Below are 22,101 nucleotides of genomic sequence, written 5' to 3'. Positions count from 1 at the left end.
ACAACTTAGTATTTGGGAAACTTTTTTTTCCCTAATTGCCTCTATGGCAAAATGATACAGAATTAAAGAGGTAGTTTTTTTTTAATATTTGCCTTCTGATGGTGACAGGAATTCATACATTAATTGAACTAACACATCATATTGACCTCCTATTTCTGTCATATTGACTTACTGTTTCTGCACTTTCTTGACCAGTCCTAACTAAAAAGTCCACATTTGTTAAAATGTCGTCACACCTCTGATATAATCCGACAAAAAGTGTTCAAAATATTTTAAATATTTGTGCATTTTGTAATCACTAAATTAATCTCTCTCTCTTCTCTTTAAACAGCTTAGCAGTGTCTGCAAAAACGAATCTTTTCCTACAACCTGTTAACTGACTGGACTGATGGTAACAAAGTAATTGTGGGAGCCATGTCGGTCAAAAATTTGGCATCTGCTGAAAAAAATGAATGCCATATTCAAGTTCCCAAATTACTTCTGTACTGATTTCACTTTCCAGATTTCACTTTCCAGAAATGGAGATATGAAAAGATTCTCTGGAATCCTTGAAAGACTTAATAGAAATACATGAGACTAAGTTAATTTTGGAACAAAATCATACCCTTTTGTCTTTCATGGGAGTGATCAGTTCTTGCATACCTTTTAAAAATTGTAACCATTGGAGAAGAGAATTATAGTATTTCATCAAGGAATAATAGAGTCTTTACACAATCAAGAGCACATTCTGTAGAATTACATTTAGTGGAGTAGAATTACATAAACAGGCCATCAGGGATCACAAAGCATATCATGAGTTTGTATTTATTTCCTGGAAATTGAGAGCTAATCTGAAGTATAGGCTGACCTTGCTGAGTAGAATATAAAAGTTAATGTAAAGTCTTTAACTATAAAGAGTAGTCTTTTTAAATAGATGCATTGATTTGTCTTGTGTATCTGAAAAAATTGATTATGATTAAATATGTGAGTAGTTAATTACAATTCAGGGTAATAGGATGTTTGGATTCTGAGGTTTTGGCTTCTTGAGTTTTCTCTGAGTACTTGACACTTTCTTGAATATTTTGAGGTTTCTAACGAATGGTATCGTAGTTTCTACTGTTATATATTAAAATTTCTCTAGTGTAACGTAAGGGCTTTAGTAATCTGGATGATGGGAGTGTTTTTTTTTTTTTTATGCGGAATGTGATTGTTTTACTTAATTGAAACATTTTTCCAGTTTATTACAAGTGTGAAAAAACACTCAAAACTCTGGATTGTTTTATTTCATTTCATTGGATTATGTTAATACATTATTTAGCTCAGTCTGGTCTAGACTGAGTCATTTTATCTTACTGACTCATTGGGAAGTGTGTAGATCAGAGAGGTGGGAGGGGTAGGAGAAAGCCAGAATGAGTTATCATAACTATACAGTTTAGTTATTGTATGATATTATACAGAATTTATTAAACCCACTGTTGCTTGTAATCTAAGTATATTCAGTGCCTGTGTTGCCAGGCAACATTGAGCATGTGTAGTGGCTTATACTCAACTGATGGATATTCCTATAGTTCCAACAGTATAACTGGTTGTATTTCTACAACCAAAGATTTGGCATTAACACTAGTTGGTGATGATTAATTACTCCTTTGATAGAACAGAGTGGATAACTCACTGATAATGAGTAATTACCTTTAAAAATACATGATTACCTAGTTCAGCATTTTGAAGTTCTAGTTTAAGGTCTCACTAATTTAGTCAGAGTTTTAAGTTAAATAATCTGATGATTCTTAAAAGTTGAGTAGGTACTGGAATACTTTTAAGTGTTTACTTTTTCCCCCAGACTCTTATTAATACAAAGTGTTGAGACCCTCCCAAATGTTTATATTTCTGTATTTTACTGTGTACTTTTTTCTTCAGAAACCAGGTAGTTAACCCTCTAAGCTAGGGATCAGAAAGGGGAGGGTCTTCCATTAGAAACTTGTAGAATGTTTTGTGTGGCCGGCATAGTATTTTTCATATATTTGAACTTGAATACCTCAATCCTCTGTCTGGCAGTCACTCGTTGTCTTACAATACCAGATAGCTCTCAGCTCTGATCTGTTTGTAGTAAAATGGTCATTTACTTTCAGTTTTGAAATGTAGAAAAATTAAACGAGGTGATTTAAATTTTATTCAGAAAGTCACCATCTTTAGGAATATAAATCATGCAGTATCAGGGAAAAATTGATTTTTAAAAAAATATATAGGTTGGTTAATAGAATGTTGTTGCTCATGAACTTGCCTTTTTCATTACTTTGGTTACTGATAATAGTGTTTTTATTCCTACTTTTTTACCTTCCTCAATTTGTACATTCAAGATTTCTTAATTAGAGCCATTTCCCCCAATTTTTAAAAAGAAACCAGTTTACAATCGACTTTAATAATTTTTATATTTTCGTTGACCCCAGATTATTTTTTGCTGAAAATTATTTTGCTTAATTTTCAATCTGATTTAAAAATGTAGTCACTAATGGTATTTTGAAAAATTGCGTCGTTGGGATAATATGCAGTTTGATTTTTATTGGTGGCCCAACTTTTCTTTACACTGTGCCTCCAAATGCTATATCTTTGGACACCCACTGCAGTCAGTTTCCTAGACCGTCTGGCTTTTAATGTGCTATGGTTTGGGGTTTACAATGTAATATGAGCCTTCTCTCTTTCATAAAGCCAGATAACTACACCAAGTAAGTTGTAAAAGACAGACTTAAATAGTTGGTTTACTATGACTGAACTGAACTATTAAAAGCTCTCTAAGGGTAGTGTTCTTAAGGTCTTAGCTACAAATGACTATTTCCCTAAATTGTAAGGAAGACCACAGCAAGTTTACATGTCATTTACCTGCCCCCATCCAAGTTTTGGTAAAGTAGATTTGTAGCAACAGATGTAAAATAACATTGTCTCTTGCTTATATTGTCCATTTTTACTAATTGGAAAGATGATCTAAAAATATATATGGTAGAGGACGGAGATGTTAGGAAGTAATTCTTTTTGGTTACAGACACCATTGTAAACTCTTGTATGGATTTATAGATGGTATTATGGTAGAAGTGTTTCAGCACAAGAAAACAATTTGTACTGAGATAGCAGTTTAGTTGTCAGAGGCTTTTGAATTATCCAGGTTGATTGCGCCATTCTTTTTCTTTAAGGAGTCTAATTTAGTAATATGGATTTCTTATTTTTGAAGTCAGGAGTTTTAATTTTTGCTGTGATGAGTAGAACTCTCCTTTAAATAAAAATGACAGAATGTAAAGTATATAATTTTGGGCCAGAGAGCTTTAAATTTTTTTCTTAATGTTTATTCATTTTTTGAGGGAGAGACAGAGCATGAGTGGGGGAGGAGCAGAGAAAGAGGGAAACACAGAATCTGAAGCAGGTTCCAGGCTCTGAGCTGTCAGCACAGAGCCTGATGCGGGCTTCAAACCCATGAACCATGAGATTATGACCTAAGCTGAAGTTGGATGCCTAACGAACTGAGCCACCCAGGCACCCAAGGGTCAGAGAGCTTTAAGTAAAGCATATTCATTATAGAAAACTGAGAAAATACAGAAAGGAACCAAAAACAAAAAGAAAAATCACCACTAATTCTCTAACCCAGAGAATATTCATAGTAAAATATAGATTTCTTTCGCTTTGTAATTGGGATCGTTCTATATATAAATTTGTTAGGGAATACATTTTAAGGTACTTGTTGAACATCATCTTTCTAAAATATTTAAAATGAATTTTGAATTTTGTTAATTTTGTTTGAATTTAAAAATATTTAGCTGTACTGCTTTCTTCTTTGAGGAGACCCTGAAAGCCTATTTCACTCATGAGGCTGCATTTTCTAGGTAACAAGCTAAATTAAATTCTCCTTTCATGTAATTAAGTAGCATAAGATTATATAACAGATACATCACTATATTTGAAAGGAATAAATAAGATGCTTGTGAATATGTTGTAGGAGGACACTTTATTTGGTAAGATTGGCTTGTTTCATAAGGGAGTGTTAGTCTAGATCCACACCGTTCAGTACTGTAGCCATTACTCACATGTGGCTAAAAACTTTAATTAAAGGTAAAAATGCAGTTTTCCAGTTGCACTAGTTACATCTCAGCCACATAAGGATAGTAGCTAGTTACCATGGTGATTTAGATGCTTTCACTTAAGAAAATAAAGAAATGAGATGAAAAGTTTTAGGAAGAGGAATGTAATACGTCACTTAGAAAATTTAAATGATCTGTCTTAGGAAATGAGGAATATTAGATGAGGCTATTTCAGAAAACAAAACCGGGAGCAATAGGAAGAGTGTTCTATTTAAGTGCTACTATTTATGTCAGGTGGTGGGTTAGTCAACTTCCATATATTATATAATACCAATCTTGAGTGAGGTTACTGTTGAAGAAACTGAGGACCAGAGAGGTTAAGTTGCTCAATTTACACCACACAGCTAAAAAAAAAAAAAAAAAAAAAAAAAAAAAAAAAAAAAGTCTGGGTATGTGACCCCAAAGGGTTATCCCATACTAGATGGAATCTTCAGAGGTAGGATTTGCCTTGATCTTCCAAGAACATAGATATCCAGAGATAATTAAGATGACTCTTTAAATAGTTAACTCTATCATTCTATCACTGTATTGGCAATATCAACATATCAGCTCCAGCTGAGCCCACCATCTTTAAGACTGTAAGAATTGATCCCTCTGTGAGGAAGGTCGTTAAATATGTTCTAAACTTCTATGGATTAATAATACCAATGGAAAGAGTGAATTGGGAAAACGGAAGTGTGAGTAACATTTGCTGTAGTGAACTGATCCTCATCCCTGCCTCCCATTTTCATTCCAGCTTGGATTCTTTATGAGGCCTTCAGTTAAAACTGCTGTAAGGCTATTTTTCCTGTATTATGGACCAAAATATGCTTAATGTAAAGGAGTGGAGCAAGTGAAGTGAAAGAGAACATTGGGCAAATTAAAGAAGTTACACTCTTGTTTAAAGGGATGGCCCTTACTGATATTCAGCCTTGTGTTGCCTTGTGTAGCCTTAATGTTCTCGGTCCCAGAACCGTACCTCGTGATAAATTAACAAATGTATGTTTATTCATACACTAGACATTTATTCATACATTACAGTTTTATTTTTGTGTACAAAGTTGTTTAACAATCACTGAATTTCTAGGCCAGGTTCAGGTAACTGAAGAGCCTTTATAACTAATTTATATTGTCTAGATCCAAGGTATGCTGCAAACATGGTCTGGAGCAAAATGGGAAATAACATCTTTCTAAAGACAGGTTTAGAAATTCTAGTCCAGTAAGTTAAGATGTTTCCTTTTTCTGGTAGCAGGGCTGACTCATACCTATAAGAAACATTGAGACATTCTCTAGAAAAGACAGTTGTATCAAATGGTACAGTATCTATTAATCCGAGAAGTCTTAAGATAAAACTAGTTTAGGTAAAGATTAAGGTAATTCGGTTATTCTCTTTGATGTCATTAGTCTTTAAAACTATACTTTTGGGTTTTTTGACCCTTTATCCACTTTGCCTCTGAAGGCTCATACAGCTTATATTGCTAGATATGAATTCATCAGAAAATAACTGCAATATTTGGCTTATAGCTAGCCATTTTGTGATGGAATTTTTCTTTAATGAGCTCTCATGCTTGGCAGAGTAATGTTTGCAGCTTTGTAGCTGGCATTCAATAAACAAATTAAGGTTACGAACCTATATACCCAAGAGGTATAGTGGCATCAATTTCTAGAGCTGTTTTCAAATTCTTGAGTAGTCATTTATATATTTTTGAAGTTTTTCAATGATTATGAGGAAAAAAAAGAATCCTACCTGGCTGCTAGGCCACCATTCACAGGTATAGCCAAGAAAACAGGGTACAGACCACCAAAAACAAGACCAACCAGTCCACCCCGTGTTATGGTACAGGTTTCACAATTCAAATCACCTAGGAAATAAATCAGTTCTAAAATGAAGGTCATGATAGTCAAGCAAACATGATTTTAAAAATGCAAGCTTATCTTAAATGTGTCACAAAGAACTCAATTTTCAGGCAGCAAATACAAATCTACAAGGCATATTAGAAGGTATATGTATGGATAACCTAAAATGGCCATGAATAACGAAACCATCTTAGGAAAAATAATTTGTTTTGAACTTGAATATAATAATCTCAGTTTGCACTGCTTCTGCTTTCTGCATTTGTATTGGCAAACCTGAGGTAATCTGTCTTCAGGAAACTTGTAACTCATTTTTAAAAAATGATTTGTAGTTCATTTTCTGTTTTTATATTATATAGCTTGACTATTTTCATAAAATTCTTTATTCATTTCCAAATTAGTATAAGCTATTTTAAAAACAGAAAGCTAAATTAATAACTTAAGTTTTAGTCTGTTCGGTTCACTGGGTGGTAGGTTTCCCTAGATCTTAAAAATTCTTTCCACAGTGATCATGGGGATTCATGCAAAATATTCATCCAGTTTAAACCAATTTGGAACACTTAAGAGAATTTAAGTGGACTATCTCCCTTCCATCTGACCATCACCTGCAGTAATAATATTTTTATTTGAAATCAGTCAAAAAATTTTCATGATTAGCCATACAGGCATACCTTGTTTTATTGTGCTTCATTTTATCATGCTTTGCAGGTAATGCATTTTTTTTTTTTAATTGAAGGTTTGTGGCAACTCTGTTTTGCGTAAGTCTGTAGGGACCATTTTCCCAGCAGCATTTGCCCACTTCATGTCTCTGTGTCATATTTTGGTAATTCTCATAACATTTCACACTTTTTCATTATTGTTACATTTGTTATGGTGAATGGTGATCTGTAACCAGTGATTACCACTCGTTCAAAGCTTAAATGACAGCAATATTTTTAAAGTACATGCATTGGTTTTTTTAGACATAATGCTATTGTACACTTTAAACAGACTATAGCATATTGTAAACATTTATATGCACTGGGAAACCAAAAAATTCTCTGGATTTTGCTAAAACATTCACTTTATTGCAGTAGTCTGGCTAACCTGCAATATCTCCAAGGTATGCTTATACTGAAAGCACTCAGCACATACGGTAAACAATCAAAAGGAAATGAAGTCTCCATATATTTATAATTCTTGTATATATATTTAGTGCATTGGGAGATTTAATCTATAAAGGGTCTTATTCCCTTCAGTTTTTCCCCCCCTTTTTTCCTCTATACAATTTTTTTGAAAACTAAGGCAGCAGGGTGCCTAGGTGGCTCAGTCGGTTAAGCGTCTGACTTCGGATCAGGTCATGATCTCACGGTATGTGAGTTCGAGCCCCACGTCGGGCTCTGTGCTGACAGCTAAGAGCCTGGAGCCTGTTTCAGATTCTGTGTCTCCCTCTCTCTCTGACCCTCCCCCGTTCATGCTCTGTCTCTCTCTGTCTCAAAAATAAATAAACGTTAAAAAAGAAAAAATAAAACTAAGGAAGCATTTAAAAAAAATTACACATATTTCTTTAAGTATTGTGGGAAAGAACTTAGCTAAAGAAAACTATAACTGCTATGAGTGTGCATTTCACTTGCATAGAAGACTAACTTGTTATATGAACTGCCACTTTACACAGGCTAGCAAGTTTCAGTCTTATCCATGCACCGACTAAAATATATTAACCTGGTGTTAATATTTAAGGATTAATGTAAAGTGCAAATAATATATACCAAAGCAAACTCTGGTGATAGTGAAATCGAATTTACCTGTATTCAAAGGTAGATTTACAAAACCTTTGTAAGATGCATGCGCAGTCAAAAATGGGATCACTGCCATTGGTAAGCCAGCAGCTATACGAGCCTGTGTCACGTTTAAGATGCGTCGAAAAAGACTATTTGCTATTAGACCACAGAGAGCAGCGTTAAGTCCAATATAAACTGATCCATGTTCAAATAGATTCCTGAATGGTGAGAAAAAAAGAGTAACTTTTTTTGTGTGTGCTGTCCAACAATTCTGGTGTAAACACGACAGAATTATAGGAATAACAGGATACCACATTTATCCCTTAGAGCTCCGTAAAACAAAAACCTTTTAGAATAATGTTTTATATATAGATTTTTATTCTAAGGTCTTTTGAATTTGTTCAACAATTAAGGATAGAGTGATACATTTAGATCTTGCTGAATGGACTTTGTGATTTTGCATGAGACAGTATAGAAATTTCCCACAACAATGTAACCGGGAAGAGCTTCTGAAGGGTCTTGTGAATGCCTCTTTGGGCTCCCACAATACCCAATACTTAACTCTAGCACAACAGATGATAAGGTGGATCTATCTTACAAATACTTCTATGTCAGGCTTCCCCACCAGTCTTCAAGTAAATAACTTGAAGATAATGGATACAAAGATATATTTGTCTTGTTTTCAGTAGCACCTGACACCTAAAAGGCATTCATTAAGGTGAAATTAATAGGTTTCCTTTCACTTTACCCGGAAGGATTAGAATCAGGATAGGGAGGTGGAGGAGTACTAATATTTAAGGGATATCCTATGTTAGGTACTTTACAACAACCCACTGAAATAAAGAAGAAATTGATGTTTTGAGCTAGTAAGTGGTAGAATTGGTTTTTAGCTAAGGTATGTATGAATTTTAAAATGCATGTTCTATGCTTTCTTTAGTTTTGGAAAAAATAATACCTAAACTTATTGCTGGATACTGAAAGTACTCCAAACTCTTTAGCCTACCACTTTTCTACCACCTGCCTTGCCATCTACAACACAGGCATCAAACTCTAAAAATTTCTCATCATTTATTTAGCCAGACGACCCACACAATGCCCCCTAATTTCTGTGGTTAACACTCATCTTAAAAAGCTTTTCTAGGAATTCCTAATTGAGCTTCCTACATTGTATAAGGCATTACTTTTCTTACCTGTCACTCTGCAATCATAATAGTGCTTGTCATTCAATCACTGAGTACCTATTACACGCAGCAGACTTGATGCTGGAGACAAAAAATTATCTTCTACCTTCAGTGTTTTCATAGTTTATTATTGGAGGATGAAAGACATGTGAGCATGAGATAAAACAAGTCTATTGAAATGGTAATGGAAGTATAAGCGAGAGGCAGTTTAGAAACTTAGGGTACACAAGATATATTTAAAAAGTGAGGAGAGCCTAGAGAACCTACCAAACAATAACAGAAAACCCATGAAAGTGAAAGACCTATGTATTTTTGTATTTTTGAATAGCAAAGTTTATGGCCTCCCAAATTTTAATTTCTTATGGTTTAGAGTCACATTTTTTAGTTAATAATTCAGTACAAAACAGTTACTATCTAGCAGCTCCTTTGCAAGTCAGTTTTCCAAGAAAGTGCCTATATTACTAGAAACTCATGACTGTTTAGCAAGACACACACAAAACAACTAGACAACATGAATGAAACACATGAAATAGAAGATCACAATTAAGTGGCAATGAAATATATGGTACATAAAATTATTTTGTAGATCAGAAAGTGAAGTTTTTGATATTAAAGTTTCATACACCTCAGGACTTTTCAAATACCTATTAAACATATCTAATGATAATGCAAGACCAGGTGAGGATTCAAACTTAAGAGAACAAGGATAAGAAAACAGGAACGGGAAAAATATGAAATAAGTTAAAGATAAGGAGACACTGTCATCTGCCCTGTTCAGGTGCCAATGCCTGAGAGCAATTTTTACTTCCAAATTAAAGCTTACTTACTATGCAGTTCCAGCTTACTTCCCCACTGTTTCTGCATTCTTATTTGGTGAAAGTCCCAGTGAGATAGCCTGCTCTTTTCAAAGCTGCCACCACCTATTATGTCAGTCTTTCTGGCTCTCTACCTTACTGAGCTGGAAACATGGACACAAGCCCTTTATTGCTTGAAAAGTTCTGTTACCTCCCTCAGGAAAACAACAAAAGGACGTACAGTGTGTGTGTGTGTGTGTGTGTGTGTGTGTGTGTGTGTGTGTGTGTGTGTGTGTGTGTGTGTGTGGTGGGGGAAGAGCTGTAGGATATACAGCTTATGAAATCTCACCAAGTTCTTATTGCTGCCCTTGGTCTATAGGTTCTCTCTTGTTGGGCTAAGTAGCAGCAAGACTGGAATTTACTCAAGAATGTATCTGGAATTTACTCCAAAATGTATTTCAAATCCACCTTTTTCATGTCCAATGACCCCACCCCTACCATCACCACCTACCAACATTACTATACCAGTTTTCTTACTGGTCTTAAATTTCTCTCCTACCTTAAATCTAGTTCCCCAAAGCAACTGGAACGTTCTTTAGAAATGTTAGCTGGATCACATCATTCCCTGCTTAGAACTCTTCCTGTTCCTTCAATCTTACGCCCACTTCCCTGTTTTTCAGTAACACTGGTTCCTCAGGTATGATCAACATTTTGCCACCTTGTGGCCTAGGCATATGCCATCCCCTCTGCCTGAGATACTGTGTCTCTCTCCTCCCTAGGCTGGCTCCCCTTCATGCTTTTTGGTCTCATAATTTCTCTTTAAATGGAACCTATTCAGAGAGGTCTTCTTGCTATAGAAATGCACTATTCAGTGCTGTCTTCAGAGATACTCTGTTTCCTATATAGCCTTTTTCTATTTAATAATATAGATCTTTAAGCCATGATCTCATTTCTCTGGCATTTCTTGTCATGTGTGTCACATGGCACTCTCTTGGACTGTAAAACATAGTTCTAGAAATGAACTGACAAGACAATTTAATTTTTAAAAAAAAAATTTTTTTTTTTTTTAACGTTTATTTATTTTTGAGACAGAGAGACGGAGCATGAACAGGGGAGGGGCAGAGAGAGAGGGAGACACAGAATCTGAAACAGGCTCCAGGCTCTGAGCTGTCAGCACAGAGCCCGACGCGGGGCTTGAACTCACAGACCGTGAGATCATGACCTGAGCCGAAGTCGGACGCTTAACCGACTGAGCCACCCAGGCGCCCCCAAAGAAGACCATTTAAAAGCCATCTTAAAGGTCTATTATTTAGATGAGTCTATAAATGTTCACATCTGACTATACTCTCACCCAAATGGAAAAATTGCTGAGCACTATCATATAATTAGATATGTCCAAAGGCATGAATTCTAGCCTTAACTTCAAGCAAAATAGTTAACCTCTCCTGGTCTTGGGTTTTCTCAGTAAGGCAAGAAAATGAACTCAGTTTCCTTCTGACATTATATGTTTATATTCAAATCAAATAAATGTGAGATAATGAACGAATGACGAAAATCCACCTGGTAAAAGATATTTTTTAATTAAATTTAAATTAAATTACCTTTCTGCTTCTGGGAGGTGGTTAATTTTTCTGGTTATGATATTGAAAATTAAGTCTTCCTTGACAGTATCATCTGGTTCATGATTTTTCATCTTGAGCCTTAAAAAATTAAAATATTTCTCAATAATATGTATCTATAGAAAAACAACAAAAAGGCTTATAAAAAGCTTTATAAATACCATAAATATTTAATTAAAAAATTAGCTATAGCTTGAATTCATAATCTGAAAAATCAATGCATACACACCATACCAAAAAATATATTCTAAGTGAAATAGAATCAGAACACGAAAAGCAACCCATAAAGCTTCTAGGAAATACAGAATAGCTTTATAATCCTTAAAATATTTCTGAATTTGTAAACAGCACTAAACATAACACCTAAAACTAACATTAAGCCAATATTAACTGATTAAAATTAAGAACTTGGGTTGATCAATAGCTACTATAAAGATAAGCCAGTCTGGGAGAAAATGTCTGCAATATATAACTGACAGAGGAACAGTTAGTACCCAGAATATGTAAAGAAGTTCATATATCAAGAAAAAGGCAAGCAACGCAATAGAAAAGTTGGCACAAGGTTTGAACAGGTACTTTCACAAAGAGGGAAGCAAACAGCCAATAGATATGAAAATATGTTTAAGCTCATTATAAAAAATTAAAACCACCATGAGATATCAGTCTGTACCTGGGTTGGCTAAATTAAAACCTCACAATTTCAATTACTGGCAAAAATGCTGGGTAACTGGAACTCTCATGTGCCACTGGTCAAAGTGTACACTGTACCCACTTTGGATACAACCACTTTAGAATAAAGAATTTGGTATTGTTTAGTAGGTAGAAGAAACATATAATCAATTTCACTTTCAGGTATACCCTAAAGTAGAAATCTGCACACTTTCTCTAAAGGGCCAGCTAGTAATGTAGAGTAGGGGGATGGTGAACTATGAGTATTAGCCTGAAGATTTAGCTCATTAAACAAGATTTCAAGGTAGCAGAGTTCAAAGCAAAAGTTCAGAAATAACAGCAAAATACAACACAGTTTTATGAAATTAGATTTTTGTTATACATTTGCTACGAGATTAATTTACAACACTGATTTATTGCTGGGTACCTGTTAGATATAAGACTTCATTTGGAACATGTTGAGTGAAATGAAAGTTCATATCCCTAGATTTAAAATTAATAAGTACAATATAAACTTAGAAATTTACATCTAGTTTCCTGGACACAAACTTTTTGAGGGTCTTGGTTATAGTACCATGACAGACACCATCTCTGACCTACAGGAACTTTGAATAATTCTGTTTATGTGCTGGAGGCGCACGTGTGTTGTGTGGATAGATATATAAATTCAGTATATACAGAGAAATTTTGGGCGCCTGGCTGGCTCAGTCGGTTAAGCCACCGACTTCAGCTCGGGTCGTGATCTCGATGTTCCTGAGTTCAAGACCCCTCTGCGCTGACACCGCAGAGCCTGGAGCCTGTTTCAGATTCTGTCTCCCTCCCTCTCTGCCCCTCCCCCGCTCACGCTCTGTCTCTCCTTCTAAAATAGATATTATAAAAAAAATCTAAAAAATGTACTGAGAAAGTGTACGATGTATAGTTCTGAAGTAAATTGTTTCCTTAGAAAGTCCAGCCTGCTGCTGGACTAGTTTTCTATTTTATGCTCTGCATATTGACGAGGTTCCGAGTTCTGTGAACTAGCTTTTTCTAAGATGTGGCTATTAAAAGTCTTCCTTAATTCAAAAAAGTTCTGCCATAGCAGCCCGCAGTAGGCCTTTGTATCTGCGTTACTAACAATAAATCCAGGGGTGCCTGGCTGCTCAGTCCGAAGAGCATGCGACTCTTGATCTCGGGGGTCCTCAGTTCAAAGAGCATGCGACTCTTTTGATTTCGGGGGTCGTGAGTTTGAGCCCCACTTTGGGTGTAAAGATTACTTTCAAAAAATTTTTTAATACAATAAAAACAAAAACATAACGAATCCAAGTCCAAGACAATGTCACCTTTAAATCCTACAAATATTTTTAAAAGCTTTTGCCTTAGCTATCTCACATCCCTCAGGATAGCTCTTAGATAGGCAAAGGGCCAAGTGGGGCCTCTGAAAATTAAGTTAGGCCAGGGTCACCCTGGCTATTAGCAGTAAAGCCAGGATTAAATTCAGACGCAGACTTTTTTTTTTTTTTTTCTATTAGCTTAATTTAAATATAAGGTCTTTTCTTCTAGGATGTAAAGTGAAGAGACGATAGGCGTCGTCTCCCCTCCTCCCTCTTCCGACCCAGTCAGTGGATCTCATTCCCGCGCTGCAGGTGAGCGGCACATCACCGCGCTGTACCTCTCTTGGTACCCGAGCATTTACTGCACCCTTTCCCCAGAATGCCATTACCTTATGCTCTGGTCACAACCCTCCTCGGCACGCTGGGGTTCACGCCAACCTTTGCTCAACTAGCCTGAACGCAGCCATCTTTGGCTGACACGTGACTCGGGTCAGGCAGGCGCCGGGTCGCGGGCGCTGATTGGGCTTCCAGCACGGAGGTTGTCTGCAGTAGTAACTTCCTGCTGGGGGAGTTCAGCCGAGGGAAGTGGTGGGCCGCTGAGTGAGGAGTGGGTTTTCGGCGAGCGCGGAGGGTACTTGTTAACAACCTATCCTCCGCCTTCCAGGACAGAGTATGTGGAAATTGTGCAATTTCGGTATCAGAGTGACCGTAATGCTTCTCCTTTCACTGAAAACCTACCTTGCACACATTACTTCAGTTCCTGGCCAATAGAGCCAACCTCATGTGTTGAGATAGGGTATATAGAAAACTGCACAGCCCTTGGCATGCTATAGGTACTGTTAAAAAGAAGCTGAGATTTCTTGGCTCCATCGGTTTTTTATTCTCCCTTGAATCTTAAGTTCCCGTGCTACGTTGTGATCTGGTTAAATGTTCCACCACAGTCTGAGCACCTCAAGAGCAAGCGAGAGTTTGTTTTTTTTTTTTTTGTTTTTTTTTTTCTGAGGATCTCTGGTGCCCTGCTGAGGACTGCTTATAAAAAAAAAAAAAAGGGTTGGGTGAGTTATGGTGAAAGAAAAACTAGAGAGTGAGAGAGCTAGTGGCTTCATAAGTCAGAACAATTGAGAACCAAAGTCTTGGACCAAGCCTCTGAAGACCTCTCAGTTCTCATCTCCATTGGTTCTTTTTTCATCTATAAAACAGGAGGGGAAATAATACTCTCCTTGATTATTTTGTAAAGTTGTGAGGATCCTATAAAAGTGCTTGTCAAGGTTGCTTTGGAAATCACTGAGCTTTATCAAGGAGAAAGAGGTATTCAAAATAAAGAGGGAAAATTTCATTGGCGAGGTGAGCAGGAGAAGAGCGCCCAAAACTCCTGTGGCTGGGAGGAATTTATCCAATGTCAAATCGTCGCTGGTCAATAAACCAGAAAATTAAAACAGGTCCTCAGATTCCAAGCCAAAAAGCCAGTATACTCCCCACCTGGAAAGTTTCCTAGGTAAAAGGCAGAGACAGTTTGAGAAAACCAGCTTAAGGTGCTAACCGTAACGTCTGTTCGCACGCGTGAGTGCGTGCGCAAGTGACTACTTTGTCTCCATTCTATACTCATTCAAATTTAATTTTTAACGGTTTTAAGCTAATTTTAAAATCTATAAATATTCGTGCTGTACAGTATCTGCAGCATGCCATTCTGAAGTAATAAAAGCAATTTAGTAATTGAGATTTTATTTAAAAAATCAGTTCTTCAACAAGAAGAAACGTCCATTTCATCTAAATTCTCAAATTATTAGCTTAAATTGATTACTATATTTTCTTATTAGCCTTTAAGTCTGTAGAATGGGTAGTGAGATCACATTTCTCTTGATATCTGTCATTTGTGTCTTCTCTTTTTTTGAGTGGTCAATCTGGCTAATGGTTGGTTTGATCTTCTCAAGTAACCAGATTGTTTTTTCTTTTTTAAATTTCATTGTGGTTTTTTTTTTGGGGGGGGGGGGCTGTTTTTTTGTCTTCAATTTGATTGTTTTGTACTTTGATCTATATTATTTATTTTCTTCTTCCTACCTGGGATTTAGTTGCTCCTCTATTTATAATTTCTTTTTTTTTTAATTTATTTATTTTGAGGAGCAGGGGAGGGACAGAGGGACAGAGAATCCTAAGCAGGCTCACACCAGCAGCACAGAACCTGTAATGGGGCTCCAACCCACTAACATGATATCATGACCTGAGCTGAAATCAAGAATCGGGGGCTTATCTCCAAATTCTTTAGGAAGGAGCTGAGGTCATTTGAAGTGAGATCTTTCCCCCACCCCCAACATATGTGTTTAGTGCTATGAATTTCCCTCCAAGTACTGCTTTAACTGTATCCTACATATTTTGGAATGTTTATCATTTCAATTTGGTTCAAAACACTTTCTTTTTTTAATTTTTTTAAATGTTTATTTATTTTTGAGAGAGAGACAGAGAGATAGAGTGTGAGTGGGGAGGGGAAGACAGAGAAGGAGACACCGAATCTGAAGCAGGCTCCAGGCTCTGAGCATCAGCACAGAGCCCGATGTGGGGCTCGAACTCAAGAACTGAACCATGAGATCATGACCTGAGCCAAAGTTGGATGCTTAAACGACTGAGTCAGCCAGGAGCCCCTGGTTCAAAACACTTTCTAATTTCTCTTTGCTTTTTTTCTTTGATCCATGAGTTATTTAGAAGTATGTTTATTAGTTTTCTAATAGTTCCAATTCTCCATGTACCTTTCTGTTAATATTTCTAATTCAATTCCATTGTGGTCACAGAATATACTTTGTATGATTTGGATCCTTTAAAATTTATTGATATTTATAGCCCAGATTCTGGTCCATGTTGATAAATGTTCCATGTTTGATTGAAAATAATGTATATGCTGCTGTTGTTGTGCCAAGTGTTCTAAAACATCAGTTATCACAAATTGGTTGATAGCATTGTTTAAGACTTTTTATCCTTTCTGAATTGCTACCAACTTGTTCTATCAATTACTGAGAGGTTAATGAAATCTCCAACTATTATGGAAATTTTCCTATTGTTCCTTTCAATTCTATCAGTTCTTGCTTCATGTGTTTTGAAGTTCCACATTATATGAATAAATATTTAGGATAAATTGATCCCTGTATAACTATGAAATGACCTTCTTAATACTTGGTGATATCGTTTGCTTTGTAATTCACTTTGTTTAATATTAATATAGCTACTACAGTAACTTTTTAAAATTAGTATAAATATGACATAGCTTTCCCCATCCTTTTGCTTTTTAACCTACTTGTGTCTTTGTACTTAATGCAGGCTTTATAGGCAGGAGATAATTGGATTTTTAAAATCTAAATTGACAATTTCTGACTTTTAATGAAGGGGGGTGGTTAGGCCATTTGTATTTAATATGATTTTTATATCCCAGGGCTTAAAATATATCACCTTGAAATCTGTTTTCTATTTCTTCCATCTGTTCTATATCCCCCTTTTCTTTCTGCTTTTGTTTGTTTGTTTTGACTAATTGAATATTTTTTATTACATTTTATTCATTTAGTGGCCTATTACCTACAGTTCTTTTTAAAAATTGCAATGATTGCTTTAGCATGTATAGTACTGTATACACCTGTTTTAGTTTCCTCAGGCTACTATAAGAAAGTACCAGAAACTGGGCAGCTTACAACAACAAATTTATTTGCTCACTGTTTTGGAGGCTAGAAGTCTGAAATCAATGTATTGGCAGGGTTGGTTCCTACTGGAGGTGTTGAAGGACAATTTGTTCCATGCTTCTCTCCTCGCTTCTGGTGTTTGCTGGCAAACCTTGATGTCTCGGTCAATGCATTGCTCCAATTTCTTCTGTATTCACATGGCATCTATCCCTGTGTCTTTGTGCCTTCACAGGGTCTTTTCCCCTCTGTGTGTGCCTATGTACCCAAATTTCTCTAGTCTAATGAAAATGCTAGTCATTCATTAAGGGCCCACCCTAATCCAATATACCTCATCTTAACTTGATTACATCTGCAAAGACCCTGTTTCCAAATAAGGATGCATTCACAGGTACTGAGGATTAGAACTTGCAAATATATTTTGGAGGGACACAATTAAACCTGCAACATCTTTGACTTATCACAACCTATCTTCAAGTAATATTATACCATTTTATGTATGATAAAAGAATGTTACAACAGTATACTTTTCTTTATTTCCTCTTGGTCTTTTTGTTATTATCATACATTTACTTCTAAGTATGTTATAAACAACACAATACATGGTTATTTTTTGTTTATTTCAATGGTCATTTGTCTTTGAAAGCATTTTTTTAAATGTTTATTTGTTTTTGAGAGAGAGAGAGCGAGCACACACATAAGCTGGGGAGGGGTGGCACACAAGCCAGGGGTGGGTGGTGCAGAGAGGGAGACACAGAATCCAAAGCAGGTTTCAGGCTCTGAACTGTCAGCATAGAGCCCAATGCGGGGCTCGAACTCACAAGCCATGAGATCATGACCTGAACTGAAGTTGAAGGCTCAACGGTCTGAGCCACCCAGGTTTCCCTGAAAACACTTTTAAAACTAAGAAAATTTACCTTTATCCACATATTTTCCATCTGTAGTACTCTTCATTCTTTTTATTTATTTTTATTTATTTATTTTATTTTATTTTTATTCATTTATTTAGCCTTTTAATTTTATTTTTTATTATAAAATATGTAAATGTTTGAAGACAAAAATTGGGAATTACTATTGGTAATTAGTTGCACATATAGTAATAATTAATTGGAAGCAAAATATTACATTTCAAAGTATGATATTCAAATTATGATAAGCATATCCTTATCAAAACTGTTAGTTTATTTTTTTTAAATTTTTATTTAGATTCCAGTTAACATGTAGTGTAATATTGGATTCAGGAGTAGAATTTAGTGATTCATCACTTACATATAACACCCAATGCTCAACACAACAAGAGCCCTCCTTAATACCCCTTCATTCTTTTTATAGATATTCCATTTGGTATCATTTTCTTTCTACTGTCATTTCTTAGAATGCAAATCTTCTGGTAGTGAATTCTCTCACATTTTTCCAACTCTAAAAAGTATTTAACCTTAGTTTTAAAATTGTGGTAAAAAACACATAACATCAAATTTGCCATGTTAACCATTTAAAAATGTTTGGTTCAGTAATGTTAAGTATATTCAGTGTTATGCAACAGATCTCTATATTTTTTCTTTTTTTTTAAGATTTTTTAATGGTTTTATTTTATTTTTGAGAGAGAGAGACAGAGTGTGAGTGGGGGAGAGGCAGAGAGAGAGGGAGACACAGAATGTAAAGCAGGCTCCAGGCTCTGAGCTGTCAGCACAGAGCCTGATGCAAGGCTCGAACCCACGAACTGTGAGACCATGACCTGAGCTGAAGTCAGATGCTTAACTGACGGAGCCACCCAGGAGCCCCTATAATTTTTTCTCTATTGAAACTCTATACCCACTTAATACTAATTACTCCTCTCCACTCCTCTCAGCCTTTGGTAAACACCTTTCTACTTTCTGTTTCTTTGGGTTTAGCTACTTTAGATACTTCATATGAGTGGAATCATACTTTATTTGTTCTTTTGTGACTGGCTTATTTTATTTAGTAAATTTCCATCCATTTTGCAGCATGTTACAGGATTTACTGCTTTTTAAAGAATGCATAATATTATGGAGCACCTGGGTGGCTCAATCAGTTAAGCATCTGACTTTGGTTCAGGTCACGATCTCACAGTTCTGTGAGTTTGAGCCCTGCATCTGATGAACTGAAGCCCCCTCACCTTGGGTGTGCCCCACTTCTCTCTCTCTCTCTCTCTCTCTCTCTCTCTCTTTCTCTGCCCCTTGTGGGGTTCTCTTTCTCCCCATCTCTCTCTGCCCCTCACTCACTTGCTCCCTCTCTCTCTCAAAAAAATGAAAAAGAATGAATAATATTCCAAGTATGTATATGTAGGTACCACATTTTCTTTATCCATTTATTCAATCATGAACATTGGATTGTTTCATCACTTGGCTATTGTGAGTAATGCTACAAAGAATATGGGTGTGCAAATATCATTTCAAGCCTCTGCTTTGAATGCTATTGTATACACACCCAGAAGTGAGATTATTGGATCATGTGGTATTTCTATTTTTATTTTTTTGAGGAATTGCCATACTGTTTTCCATGATGGCTGCACCATCTTACACTCCTACCAGCATGGCACAAATGTTCCAACTTTTCCATTTCCTTGTCAGCACTTATTTTTTGTTCTTTTGATAGTGGCCATCCTGATGAGTGTGAGAGGGTATCTCATAGTGGTTTTACTTTGCATGCCCCTGATGATTTGTGATGTTGAGCATCTTTTTGTGTGCTTATTGGCCATTTGTGTATATTCTTTAGGAAAATGTCTGTTGAAGTCATTTGTCATATATTAATTGGATTTATTTTGTTTTGCACAGGCTTTTTTTGTTTCCTGTGCTTTTGATGTCACACCCAAGAAATTATTGCCAAATCCAATGTACTGAAGTTCATTTTTCTATGTTTACTTCTAGGAGTTGTGTAGTTTTTGGTCTTTAATCACATTTTAGTCTTTAATCCATTTTGAGTTTGTTTTGGATATGGAGTATGGGAAAGATCCAACTGTATGTATGTATGTATGTATGTATGTATGTATGTGGATATCCAGTTTTCCAAACCCCATTTATTTGAGGAGACCATCCTTTTCCCATTATATAGTTTTGACAGCCTTGTCAATAATCATTTGCCCATATATGCAAAGATTTATTTCTGGAATATCTATTGTGTTCCATTGGTTGATATATCTATCTTTATGACAGCACATCGTCTTACTTACTGTTGCTTTGTACTATGTTTTGACATAAGAAGTGTGAGGCCTCCAACTTTGTTCTCCTTTTTCAAGAATGTTTTGGCTAGTCAGGATACCTTGATATTCCATATGAATTTTAAGATATTTTTTTCTATTTCTGAAAAAAAAATGCCATTGATATTTTGATAGGGATTGCATTGACTCTGTAGATCAATTTGGGTCATATGGATATTTGAACCATACTGAGTCTTCCAATCCAGAAGCACAGGATGTCTTTCCATGTATTTTGTCTTCTTTAATATTTGTAGCAATGTTTTGTAGTTTTGAGTCCATGAGTCTTTCACCTCCCTGAATAAATGTATTCTTAAGTATTTTATCCTTTTCAATGGTATATTAATTGGGTTTATTTTCTTAATTTCTTTCTTGGATTGAGCATTGTTATTGTTATTGACAACTAATTTTTGTGTGTTGCTTTTGTATCCTGCAAATTTGTTGAAATAGTTTTTAGTTGTAATAGTTTTTTTTTTTTTTCTGGGATTTTTAGGTTTTTCTACATATAAGAGTATGTCATTTGAGAACAGAGATAATTTTACTTTTTTCCCCAATTTCTTATCTAATTACTTTTGCTAGAACTTCAAGTACTACATTGAATAGTGTTGTCAAGAGTGGACATATTTGCTTTGTTCTTCATCTTAGTGAAGGAGCTTTCAGTCTTCTACCATTGAGTATATTAGCTATGAGCTTTCCATATGTGGCTTTTATTACATTGGGGTAGTTTCCTTCTATTCTAATTTGTTGAGTAACTTTTATCATAAGAGATATTTAATTTTTCTGTATTGAGATGATCATGTGGTTTTGTCCTTGATTTTGTTAATGAGATATATTACATTGATTGGTATTTTTATATTGAACCATCCTTGTTTTCCAAGTATAATTTCCACTTGGTCATTGTATATGTACTTTTTGATGTTCTTTTGAATTTAGTTTGCCAATATTTTGTTTAGGATCTTTTCATCAATATGAACCAAGAATATTGTTCTATAACTTTCTCGGATCTTTAACTTTTTTTGTTTTAATATCAAGATAATGCTGTAATACTGGCTTCATAGAATGACTTTGCAGGTATTCCCTTCTCTTAAACTCATAGGCAGAGTTTGATGAGGACTGGTATTGATTCTTTAAATGTTTGGTACAATTCTTCAGTGAAGCCATTTGCTCATAAACTTTTCTTTGTTGGGAGCTTTTTAATCACAGCTTCAGTCTCCTTACTAGTTATAGGTCTGTTCAGATTTTTTATTTCTTCATGATTCAATCTTGATGGGTTAGATGTTCCTAGGAATTTGTCCATTTCATCTAGGTTATCCAATTTGTTGGCATATAATTATTGATTGTAGAGACTATTGATAGTAGTCTCTTATGATCCTTGTTAATTTGGGGTCATAAGTTGTAAAATCCCTGCTTTCATTTCTATTTTAGCTCTTTGAGTCTTCTTTCTTCTTTTTTAAGTTAATCTAGCACCATCATCAACTAGACTTGGAAGAGAACCTCAGGAAATTCTTTGAGGGCAAGAAATACAAGTCCCTGGATCTGTGGTCCAAGAAGACACATACCATGTGCTGTGACTTAACCGGCACCGGGAGAACCTGAAGACCAAGTAGCAGCAGCAGCAGCAGCAGCAGCAGCAGCAGCAGCAGGAGTGCTACAGAAGGTCAAGGCCTGAGCATCGGCACCAATAAAACAAAAAAATTGGGAAAAAATATGACTATCATATAATCTGATCATTTCACTTCTGGGTATTTATCTGAAGGAAACAAAAACACTATCTCCAAAAGATATGTGCACTCCCAGGCTTATTGCAGTACTTGATAATAGCCAAGATATAGACTCAACCTATATGTTTATTGATGGATGAATGGATAAAGAAAATGTGATATACATCCACACAATTGAATAGTATTCAGCCATAAAAAGAAGGAAATCTTGCCATTTGTGGCAACATGGATGGACTTTGAG

The 22,101-nt window shown here is 35.6% G+C and overlaps 2 protein-coding genes across 2 annotated transcripts in view; one reads left to right on the top strand and one right to left on the bottom strand.

Annotated features, from left to right (window-relative positions):
- Positions 1–2,301: 2,301 nt before the first annotated feature.
- The window catches only part of DLG2 (discs large MAGUK scaffold protein 2), a 2,113,447-nt gene continuing 2,093,647 nt past the window's right edge, over positions 2,302–22,101 (top strand). The window contains exons 1-2 of the mRNA XM_078433028.2: positions 2,302–3,848; positions 13,499–13,581. The gene's annotated coding sequence lies outside the window, so the exon portion shown is untranslated. The remainder of the gene's footprint in view (positions 3,849–13,498; positions 13,582–22,101) is intronic.
- On the bottom strand, positions 5,066–14,228 carry TMEM126A (transmembrane protein 126A). The gene is made up of 5 exons (XM_060605481.3): positions 13,659–14,228; positions 11,273–11,371; positions 7,721–7,914; positions 5,830–5,944; positions 5,066–5,347 (listed from the first exon to the last, which is right to left on the bottom strand). The coding sequence occupies exons 2-5, from the start codon at positions 11,362–11,364 to the stop codon at positions 5,155–5,157; spliced, it is 594 nt and encodes a 197-aa protein (XP_060461464.1). The 5' UTR covers positions 11,365–11,371; positions 13,659–14,228; the 3' UTR covers positions 5,066–5,154.

This window comes from Panthera onca, chromosome D1 (assembly GCF_046562875.1).
Source record: "Panthera onca isolate mPanOnc1 chromosome D1, mPanOnc1 haplotype 2, whole genome shotgun sequence".
Lineage (NCBI taxonomy): Eukaryota > Metazoa > Chordata > Mammalia > Carnivora > Felidae > Panthera > Panthera onca.
The sequence above is the reverse complement of the archived record's forward strand: the minus strand, read 5'-3'. Positions and strand labels throughout refer to the sequence as shown.